At 38.5% G+C, this 12,099-nt stretch overlaps 1 protein-coding gene across 2 annotated transcripts in view; it reads right to left on the bottom strand.

Moving 5' to 3' along the window:
- Positions 1 to 12,099, bottom strand: part of LOC111582708 (mitogen-activated protein kinase kinase kinase 11) — a 69,951-nt gene that overhangs the window by 14,187 nt on the left and 43,665 nt on the right. For both annotated transcript variants that reach the window (XM_035957808.2, XM_023291536.3), the window contains exons 5-8: positions 11,428 to 11,674; positions 5,771 to 5,887; positions 279 to 450; positions 78 to 190 (exon numbers count right to left, since the gene is read on the bottom strand). In XM_035957808.2, the coding sequence (XP_035813701.1) occupies positions 78 to 190; positions 279 to 450; positions 5,771 to 5,887; positions 11,428 to 11,674 (649 nt within the window). The remainder of the gene's footprint in view (positions 1 to 77; positions 191 to 278; positions 451 to 5,770; positions 5,888 to 11,427; positions 11,675 to 12,099) is intronic.

The raw sequence follows: 12,099 nt of genomic DNA, 5'->3' as shown, positions 1-12,099 counted from the left end.
CACTCATGCCGATGTGAATTATCACGGTGGATAGCGGAAGACGTGCGGTTAGGCTGGTGATGGAGGGCGTTGGATACCGTTCTGAGCAGAGGGAGGGGTCGGCGTGGAGGGTCGGTACTCCTCAAAGTCATCCTTGGACTCTCCGTTCTCATTACTGTCTGACTCCAGGAGCTTGGCTCGCATCGACAGACTGAAAGCAACATGAATATTAATTAAAGCACAGCGCTGAAATAAGCAGAGTAATTGTAAATGTCTACATGTGCAGCATCTGGCTGTACCTGCTTTCCTGCGGACTGAGGCGCAGGACTTTGGGGCTTTTGGGACTTTTTGGGCTCTGGGGCCTCCAGTGGGTGCTCAACCTCAGGTCTCCATTGGCTTGTTTAAGAGAAGGGGCCTCCAGGGGCCAGACTGGGCTCAGACCAAACGTCCTGCTGTTGTCACTGGGGCTGACTGCAATGGGGGAAAAAAAGCAAAGACAGGGTAAAATTAACATGAGCTTGGATCTGTTCCATTTACTCTCACTGCTTAGCTGTGCTGTAATGAAGTAAGTATTTTCCCGCAATCATCTCCAAAGCTCTGGCCTCAACTGACTCTAGAATTCATGAAACTTCAATGTGCTTCTTCTACTCGTACTCCTGCAAAGTTTAAGCGCTAATTTACTCCAAAACCTGTTTACAGCTGACACCATCGTTTAACAGACAACTGGTTCACATGGCAGAAAGTGTGAGGAGAAGGAGCCAAAGTCACCTGGGAGGAGATGACGGGAAACGAAGAGTTCTAATAAAAGTTGCGATTGCACCTGCCAGGCTCTGGCAACACTTTGTGCTGCAAAGTGTGTGAACATTGTGTCAAGATTCAGTCTCATGCAGCTTGTAGATGCCGGTCTTCCTATCAGAACAGCTTGCAACTTACAGACTCCATCACACCCCTTAAAAGAGGAGCCTTCTCACCATAACAACCAAAAATGCCAGTCAAAGAAAAACAGGCGAAAGGAAAAGATGAGAAATGGAAAACTTTGGTGTTTTGAGTTTTCATTTCTTTTCATTGGATTCCCACTTTTCTCTTCATTTCAGCTTCAGAAATGGGAACCAGTAAATACACTCTCAGGATGGACATGCTGTCGTATTTTCTTTGGCCTCTCCTGCGACAGAGGCTTGGCCGATGCACTTTACCTCCCGTCAGTTTCCAGCACGATGTTTTCAAAGCAAGCACAGGAGTCAGGTGATGGTGTCAGCGTTTCAATTTCAGCAAGAACAGACTGTGGCTTCAAAGAAATTTCCCTTTTCCCAGCATTGTCCTCTGTAAACACTTTAATCCATGGTTGTTAAATACCCTCTCCAGTGAAAATCTAGTTTTATAACATGTCCATAAGGTGGTTTTTTTTTTATAAACTAGAAGACACATCATGAGTGAAATGTGGAGAATTTCTGGTGCTAAGCTGTAGTGAATGGATGAGAGTCAAAACCATGGATTTGGACCTAAAGGACTAATCCTCTCAGTCTGCAAGATGGTGTTTTTTGTATCATTATTCTTCCTCAGAATCGGAAAAAGTATAGCAGAGTTACTCCAATTCCACAGCTTTCCATTGTGTAGTAAAGTGTAGTTGGGTCAATATACAATTGCAGCACTTTTTGTATCATAGTTGACATTTTTGCTCTTTTCAGGCCTAAAATCAACATAACCACCACATGGCATTTCTGGAGAAAGATTCTTCTAAAATATTATATATATCCAATTGAGTAAAATTAAAATGTGCAAAATGCCCACAAAACACCTAAAATTACCATAAACAGACTGAAAATGGCCACAAAGGGGAGTAAAATGACCACAAAAAGACCTACAATGCCCACAAAACAGTCTGAAAATGACCCAGAAAGAAACTAAATGAGCACAAATACACACAGAACAACCATAAAAAAGACATAACATGACCACAAAAATACACAAAATGACTCTGTGACAGAAAATTATCATATAAAGACACAAAATGACAAGAGACACAGAAAATAACTACAAAAAATTGCAAAATGACCATAAAAAAACCTAAAATTACCACACAGACTGAAAACGGCCACAAAGTGGCACAAAATGACCACAAAAATGCACAAAATGGCCACTAAAAGACCTAACATTCCCACAAAACAGTCTGAAAATGACCCAAAAAGAAACAAAATGAGCACAAAGACACACAAAACAATGACAATAAGACATAACATAACCACAAAAATGCATAAAATGACAAAAAATGACACAAAATGACAACAGAAAAACACAAAATGGCTCAGTGAGACAGATAATTATCGTATAAATACACAAAATGACGAGACACTCAAAATAACTACAAAAAATTGCAAAATGACCACAAAAACACCTAAAATTATCACAAACAGACTGAAAACGGCCACAAAAATGCACAAAACGGACTGAAAATGACCAGAAAAGAAACAAAATGAGCAGGTCATGTGATCTGGAATTAACACACCTCCTAGAAAGGTGTTTTTGTAACGGGTGACTTAATTGAAAGTGATTTCTCAGACACAGATACTTTAGAATTTGATATATTGCCAAAAAAATATCTGTCATGATTATCTCAACTTAACAAAAAGAACACAATCAAAATAATTTTTAAATAAGCTCATTTTATCATCGTTAATATCGCTAATTGGAAGGTGGTTGTTATTAAATTGGGACGATTATTTAGTTGACATTTTAGTGATATCCAGTCATTTTTTTATTAATAGGTGATTGTATTTTAATAAAAAAGTATGGAAGATATATCCCATGGACTTCAAAAGTCCCTTAGTTATATATTGACTCAGTTTTGACTCACTCTGCTCATACACTGTGTATGAGCAGAGTTTGAAGTGAACAGAATTGCTCCAGCTGCAGGTGAGGAATATTGATAAATCTGAACATACTGAAGAAATCAAAGGTATTGAATTACATCCAAGTCATTCTAAGGCATGAAGGGGATATTTTCAAGGACAAACATGCATAAATACGTAATTCTGATGACCAGAGATTAGTTTTCAGAGGGAGTATGTTGCCGTCTTGTTAGTTTATTTCTGTTCAGTTTGCTCCTCAGCTCACCACCTGCAGCTTGTAAATGTTAAGTCTGTTTATTGTCCCTGTCACCAAGTATTGAGAATTGCTTCTTTTCTTGTACCGACACTTTTCTTTTTTTAACTCCTATACAAGAAACGTCAAGACCCAGTATTTAGCGGCTTCGTGAGGTTGTACTGACAAGAGGTACGCTGACACGCTCATAGCGACAACACGCTGAGTATTAGCAGGTATGATGTTTACAATATTCATCAGCGAAGTTTAGCAAGCAAACTGGCTAATTTGCAGTGAGCAGATTGTGTAGCGAAGGAAATCTGCTCATAAGTCAAAGTATTGGGGAAAGAATGACCGCAGTTAAACAGTTTCCTGTAGGTGATGAAGAAAATGGCACATCTTTTACTACAGATACCTCCTTCATTCCATTTCCCACAGTTATCCACCATTCTTTGATCTTTTTTAATTTGTTACTGTCTGCCAGACCTCCTCTTACCTTTTGTTGTCTGCCAGACTTCTTGATTCGACCACCTTTTGTTCTTTGCTGTACTTCCCTCTGTTACTGATGAGCAGCCAATTAACCACTACTCACCCTTATATTTACATACGGCCCCCTTCCCTACTCTCCAACCATCTCTATAAAATGTGGACTCTCCACATGTTCTTGGTCAGTTTACCTTCACAGACTCATGCTCTGTGTTGCTAAGACCACCGTATGCCAGAATACCAACAAACATCAAAATACAGCAAACTTTGAAGGACTAAGAGTGAAATTTCTTCAACATAAGGAATGTTTGAATGGTTGTACTAAATTTTGGATGAATCACTGAATCACTCTGAACCCCAAAACCTGCAGTCCGGTTTGAAAAGTGTGTTTATATTTTTAAAATTTGCCAAAATGACACCTATTTTAACCTTCTGACTGTCCTTGAACTAATCATGGGTGAAAATCAAATCAAATCAGAGCCTAAAATCATACTATTTCACTTTATTCTACATGTAAACCATCAGCTGTAACCAACACTCAAATTCAGGGACTCAGGGAAAAATGTTGTTTATTCAATTTTATTCAAAGTCAAAATTCAACTTCAGTTGTTCTGTTTAATTATTTATGGCATTTCAATCTTGATATTCCGCACAGACGACATTTTTGAACTCTACCTACTTCTATTCATGGTTGTTCTGTTTCTATAGAGGTGCAGGAATTTATATTGCAGAAAAAAAGGTGTCCAGAAACTGCTTGGAGTTTAGAGGGTTTAACTAAGAGTGGCACAAGAGTAAAAGTCACCAGAGTGGTCAGTGTGGTTTATCTTTTGGGAAAAATGTAGCAAATTTCATCCCAATCCATCCAAAAGACCTGGAAATATATTTAGGTGCGATGACTGAGCATTCCTGGAGCTACATATGTTGCTATAGCTATAAGGGATAGCATTGAGATAATCCTACAAACGTATATATTTAGATCTCTGAGCATCAGGAAATGGAATTGTATTGATTAAAAGGACCAATACTAATCAATAAAGCAAACAATTCCACCCAAACCCATGATCTGCCAACACATATGACACAGACGAGCCTACCGAGATGCTAAATACGCTAACTATTACAATCCCAGAGTTCGAAAAGTCCCTGAAAATGCAGGGCGGTTTAATTTTCTTGTCATCTAATTCAGCAGAATGTGCCATAATGGAATCCAGCTCTGTGGACTAATGCAAATCAATTTGGCAGTTCTCTAGACAAATAAGTCTGGGAGGCCCCGGCGATAAATCAGTGCTCGCTACTGAGAGGGCAAGCATAAATATCCACTAAACACATTTTAATGACAGGCACACTCACGGCTTAGCGACCGCCATTAAGGGGAGTCATTAGGAAGTAAAGAAAACCAGGCTGCTGTTTAATGAATAAATGAAGCTGGCAGATGTTTTGGATTTACAAACCACTTTTACAGATAAATGTTTCACTGCAATTTGCACTTTTATGTCAAACCCCAGTGGTAATTGTTGAGTAAAAAGCCTTTGATTGCCTGTTGCTGCACCACAAATTTCCTTTTGGGTTTTTTTGTTAAGACGCCCCGTGACCTGCTGGCTACGACTTTCCTCCAAAGGGAAAGATCTCGGGGTTGGAGAGCCCGACGAGCAGAGGAGCGCTGTAAATCACCATCTCAACCCCTTCTTCCTGGAGCAATGCATTCTCCCCTGCATATTTTTAATTCAGTAAACCACAGTGGTGTCTCTGCATGCATAGAAAACAGTTAAAAATATAGCTGAATGGCTCCCCCCGCTGCAAGATGGAGGCAACTGCAGAGCTACAGCAAGGAGGAGGAAGAGGGGGAAAAAAAAAAAGCTGCCGAGAAATGCTGAGCTGCTGAGAGGAAGTCAGATAATATTTGGACTGGAACAGACTATTGAAAAGGGAAAAGGGTGTGTGTGAGAGCAGGGAGGGAGGGGGGAGATAGATAGAGAGAGGGAGAGAGAGAGAGGGGGCCCACAGGGAAACAGGGGAAGACAAAAAGACGAGTGGGTGGTTGAGAGCACATGAAAGGAGAGACTTTGGAAACTGGGAGATGTAATGTTGCAACAGAAGGCCGTGTGTGCACGCAAGACGGGGACAAATGCTACATTCTTTGGTTTCCTAAACGTCTCGGGAAGCGTGCACACACACTGTAGCTGCACCTGTGCATGTGCCAGGAGGGAGGAGGAATAACTGCACTCACGTTGGATCGCACGAAAACGTGGGCCGAAGGAAGGCGAGGAGCCCGAACCCAGATCGGGAGAGTTCCGCCTCTTCTCCAGGCCTGGGGACGCCTGCACCGTGATCTTATGGATGAACCCTGCAGGCAGCAAACAAACACACATACAGATATATATGTTTACAACGAGATGTTTCACACGTTGAAGAGCTCTCAGCTGCTCTGAAGGTTGCGACACTTTTCTAAGCTTCCTTATTATGTAAAAATAGCCCGTAAAGAGATCCATGGTCGTGGAAATTCAGCGTAACACACTGAACAAATGCTGCGAGGAGTGTTTTTCTCCGAGCAGATTGTGTAACTTTCTGGTGCTAATTTCTGAGCCGCATTGGATTTGGGAGTTTATCTCCTACCTTGTGAGGAACTACTTGATCTGAACATGTCACTGCTTAGAACACAGCGATAAAACCCAGGAGGTTTCAGGAGGGACAACTTTGAGTGAGTAATTCATTCTCAATGTGGGAAACAGCTCCTTCAAATTAACTCTGTAAGACCCAAATATAGAAAGAATGAGCAAAAAAATGAGCAAAAAAACTCTGACAAAATAAAAATAACAATAATTGTTTTTATATATATATATATATATATATATATATATATATATATATATATAAAATGAGAAAAATAAATAAAAAAATTAAATAAAATTAAATATATATACATTTATTTTTTAAAAAATTTTAAAACTACATATAAGACCCAAATATAGAAAAAAAATTAGCAAAAAAATGTAAGACAAAAGTAATATATATATATATATAAGAAAAAAAATATATATATATATATATATATATATATATATATATATATATATATATATATATATATATATATATAAAAGAAAAAAAATAAAAAAGAAATAATATATATATATAATATATAAATATACATATAATTTATTTTTTAAATTTTTATGTTTGAAACAAAAAAATACATTATATATATATAATTTCTTTTTTGCTTTATTGTACTTTATTTCTTTTGTCCATTTCTCTCTCTGTGTATATATACATATATATACACACATATATATATATACACATACATATACACACACACACACACACACACATATATATATAAAATAGTAAATGATAATATTAAATAATAAAAAACTAAAACTGATGTATTTTTGCAACAGTGTGTTTTACAAAGTTAACTCTTTTACTGGTGTTACTTATTTCTTTCTACAGAATTAAAAATATGAGCTGTTAATTAATGATAATTCTAATAATTATGTCGGACCCTTCTCTTCAATATAACCTTTTCTAAGTCTAAACCATCAATTTTTAGCCCAAACTATCTGTTATCTTGTAAAACACACATAGCTCTACTAAATCAAATGGAATAAAGGCGGTAATGCTATTATTAAGCTTTCTTAAATCAAGCGCACAGAATAGATATAAAGCAATTGAAGAGTTTGAATAACTAGACTGAGGGTACACACTGCTAATGCTGGAGTACACAGATGGCGGGTATCAGAAGGCAAACATTCTAATTAATGATTCCCTCAAATAGCAATTTATGCCGTTAAATTATGAACCTCAAATCAAAATGCACCCAATACCTTTCTTTTCTCAATTTCTTATTTGCACCTTTGGCTTTCTTTATTCCTTCCCTGTAATTAATGGCTGCTGTTCAAATTACTAAATTATGTTCTTCAATTTTACTTGCTCACTTACATTTCAAAGGTACTGACTCAATGTGGTGTTTAACTGATGTATTGTTCCTCGTCGAGGCCAAAAGAGGATGAACAAGGGAACACCAGCAAAGGATAAGACTGAAAATTTAATTTGGGGTAACAGTTTGATTATGTAGCTTCTTAAATCCAGTGGGCCTCAACTACTGTATATTAGCACAATTATGTACTCTTACTTTACTCTCTGCATCCATGGTGCCATCTGTGAACGTACCTTTAGCACTTCTGCAGCATTAAATCATCACATTCCAACCTCCGTGCTTCACTGTCAGGATTATGCATTCACTAAACCAGGCGGATTCATCTTGACCATCTTCTCACCAAAGAATGTGCTTCCAACATTGATCAGGCTTCTTTACACGTTTTTTTAGGGGTTTTTTCCCTTTTTTCTCTTGGACGCTTTGACATTACACACTGTCCTTCACGCTGTTTGGTCTGTCACAGAAGCTCCGATTTCCTATGATAACCCTTGTCTAAACTTTGAAGCACCAGAGCTAGACTGTGCAAATAATGCACTGTCTGTCGCTTCATTGTAGAAAGACAGCCACTTCAGCTCTGATTAGTGGTACTATGGCTTGTTTAGTACCTCCTTGTTACTGCTACAGTTGTTTCCACAGAGTTCTAGCTTCCTCCTGTATCCTTTTCCATCTTTTTGAAGTCTCACAATCAATTTCTTTCAGTTCCTCCGTCAGTTGTGTATCAGGTGGAGCCATGATGCAGAAATAACCACATTCCTGCTGTTAGGATCATTGGAAATCACAGTCGTATTCACTTTGGTTGTGTTTCTGTGGATTCATTTTATTAGGACAGCCAATGCAGCTCTGATTAATGGTATTATGGCTTATTTAACACCTCCAGATTACTGCTACAATTGCATTTCCACAGATTTATAGTTGTTTATCGATCTTCCTGTGTCATTTTTCATCTTTACAATCAGATTTTTCAATTCCTCTGGCAGTTCTTTTTCACATGGAGGCATGATGCAGACATAGCATAATTTGATTGATCATAAGAGGAGATACTGTACTTATACTTATACAACTTGGAAATAATGCTCTTATTGAGTGGTGACTATTCTGAATTATGTCACATTTAGGTGCTATTGCACAGAGGTCTAAACTGTAAAATGTGACACCAATGCTTTGGCTATCACTAGTGCCAGACTATTTACTGGCTGTATATAGAGCCACAACACATCCACGACAGAACCGAATTTGCAGTGCAGCTGCAGAGCCTCTGTTAGTCAAGAATCCATTTATTTTACGCCTCTATTTGCTTTTTTAACTTTCATTCTTCGCATTATTATTGCAGCGCCGCTCTCCAAAGCATGCCAGACTGCATTTTGTTCCATCCACTGTTTGTGTCTGAGACAAATAAACCCTAAATAAGAACATCTGAGCATGTTTCATCTGCGTCTAGACAACAAAACATGATATATAAGTTACTCCTGGGAGTAAAGCGCGAGTGGATGAAGGAAAAGATAATAATAATAATATCAGTGGATGGAGGAAGAAGGGGGAGAGAAAAAAAAGAAAGGGATTCAGGCAGCTATGGTTAGAAGGAGAATGAAAACACCGACGAGGGAGCTGGAGGGGAAAATGGGTGAGGAAGCTTAAAAAGAAAAAGACAGAGAGGCATAGAATGGGAGCAAGAAAGTGAGAGAGGCCAGCCAGCAGTGTATCCATGGACAGGAAGTGTCGAGGCGTGGTTGGCTCACTCTCCCCTCTCATCAACCCCCCACCACCACCACCACCACCACATCACCGCCCTGCTGCTGCTGGGAAAGGCCTAACCACAACACACACACACACACACACACACACACACACACACACACACACACACACACACACACACACACACACACACACACACACACACACACAGACAGCACATTTACGCATGCTTGCACAGCCCAAAATACACTCACACACACGCACTGAAACACTGGATGGGAGCCGCTGCAGGCCGGGCGACATTCTGATAGCAGAGGATGCACAAGAAGAAGCAGCGTTCAGGTGAGTGTGAGGTGGAAAAAGAAAAAAACAGCGAGTGGTCAGTGCAGATTTGTCAGAAACAGTATTTGTTTGCTGCAAAAACTCAAAATCTTACCAAGTCTGTTTTATTTTGAGTCAAAATGTCTCATCTCATTTGATTTAAGATAAATTCACTTACGAGACATATCAGCAACATAGAGGGACTTGTTTTAAGACAATGCATCTTAAATATCTTGTTAAGTCAAACAATCTTGAAATTGTCTTGAGTTGAATTTTACAAGAAAACTCAAAATAAGTTTAACCCTCGTGTCATCCTGCGGGTCAAAATTGACCCGTTTTAAAGTTTGAAAATGTGGAAAAAATATATATTTTCACAGTGAAACTTCTGATGTCCACATTTTCAACATTTTTGAGAAATCTTTGAACATTTTTTGGTCAAAAAAAAAGAAATGTTAAAAATGTTTCTTAAGAATATTCACATAAAAATCAACCAAAATCCACCGAATTTTGCTGGATTTTGGTTGATTTTTATGTGAATGTTCTCAAGAAAATATTAGAAGTTTTACTGATATATATATAATCGCTTTAGATACTTTTAGGGGGGGTTTTTGGAAGATTTTTAATCATTTTTTGAAAATATTTACAAGAATTTTCTTGCCAAGTTTGGGTTTTTTTTTAAAAAATATTTTAAATAAAATTTTTAAGGAATTATTGGAGATTTCTTCCTGAAGGTTTTGCAAATTTTCAGAAATTTGGGGAATTTTTTTGTTGAATTTTGGGATTATTTTCAGACAAGGAAACAATATTTTTGGTGCCCGTAAATGAAGACAACAGGAGTGTTAATACATCTCAAATTAGGAGGCTACATGAAAGCAAAAATCTATTTTTGAGTGAAAAACTGCTTCTTTTTTTAGCATATCTGGCTTATTTTAAGACACCTAAGCTTGACAATCCTGATAAAATATAGCTTAAAATAAGTTTTCCCAGCTAATTTTAAGATCTCAGTATTCTAAATATCATATCTTATTTCAAAAATCTTACCAAGCCATTTTTCACTTGTTCTATTGGCAGATTTTTTCACTTATTTCAAGGTAAAAGTTCCTTGAAATAAATTTTTTTTCTCGTGTTTTTAGAGGGGCATTTTTTCCAGTGAACAAATGCTGTTTCAGGGAGCTTCACTGGAATAAACAGTGAGGAAATAGTTGTTCTTTTTTGGGCGATGAAAATACAACATTGTACGACAACACCCGTTTCAGTACAGGAGCCGTTAAACCTACAGGCCTGATAGGAACCTTCAGCTGAAGCCGAGCTACAAAAATACAACACTTGCACCACAAAACTCTCCCTCGCTTCCTCTTCTCTGCTCGCTTGTATTTCTATTTTTCTGCTCTTGTTGTTGTTGTTGCTTCTTGAGCCAGTAACGGCCCTTAAAATGGGATTTCTAATAATAAGTAATTAACTTCATTTCTGGACGTACTGGTTAAGTTAAAATGATTTATTGACATGTATTTATGTTGTTTTATTCTGTTTTTGTTGCAGTTTTCACTCGGTTTGTAATGTGTATCAAGAGCCACAGTAAAGAAGTCAAGTTTGCTTCTACTCACGATTTATTTTGCAAGCACGAGTTTAACTAGTTGGACAGCTGCAGCTTTTACCATCACCATTTTCTTTGCCATCAGAAGAGTCTGACTTATGTTTGGGAGCTATAATGAAGGCAAAAAGTTAGTGATTGTAGCACAATCCAAGGTGGCGTACAACCGGAGAATGTAAACAAAGCCGTCTGATAGCGCGGCGTGACGACGTATTCATCCGCTCTGCACACCAACTAGTTCCACGCAACCACTTCCGATGTAACGCCGTAAGTCGAGGACGCCGTAAACCGAGGACCCCCCGTAGTTGACGTCAAAAACACACATTCATTCACGCACCTTGGGGCATGCTGATCTTCTCGCCATTCTTGCTCTTGAGCTTGTGCTTCTTGAACGTGCCCTTCCTCTTCTTGACGTTGGGCTTCTCCTGGTTCTGGTTCAGGTGCAGGATGAGGAGGCTGAGCTCGCGTTCGAACACGTCCTGCTCCCACTGGGCCAGCTGCTGCTCGCGCTGTCGCAGGAACTCTTCGTGGGACTTCTGCTCCAGAGCCGCTCGCTTCAGCTCCTCCTCGCGGCATCGCAGCTCCTGGTTTAAGGAAGAAATGCAAGAGGATGAAAGCAGTCAGGAGGGTTTAATAACAGCGAGTGTCCAATCATGTGTTGACGGAGGTTATGCAGGTTTACGGTATCATGAAAAGAGATGCTGAGGAGGCTGGTTGTGTTCAACAGTCTTTCATGGCTCACAGCTTTTATTTACAAGGCTTCTCCTTCAGGGATCTTAAGTTTAAATGCTGTTTAGATCAAATGATACGATACTACATCTCGTTATGCATTTCAGATTGGTTCTAGGGTACGTTTGTGATACCTGTGTGGTGAAAACTACAGAGATTCATTTATCATTTATCATTTATTTCAATCATATGATCTTTGATCTCAAACAGCATGCAAGCAATGTTAGTTCAAGATTAAAAATAGTTTCTAGTTGAAACTCAATGAAGTGAGAAAAGTGAT

Source organism: Amphiprion ocellaris, chromosome 23 (assembly GCF_022539595.1).
Source record: "Amphiprion ocellaris isolate individual 3 ecotype Okinawa chromosome 23, ASM2253959v1, whole genome shotgun sequence".
NCBI lineage: Eukaryota > Metazoa > Chordata > Actinopteri > Pomacentridae > Amphiprion > Amphiprion ocellaris.
The sequence above is the reverse complement of the archived record's forward strand: the minus strand, read 5'-3'. Positions and strand labels throughout refer to the sequence as shown.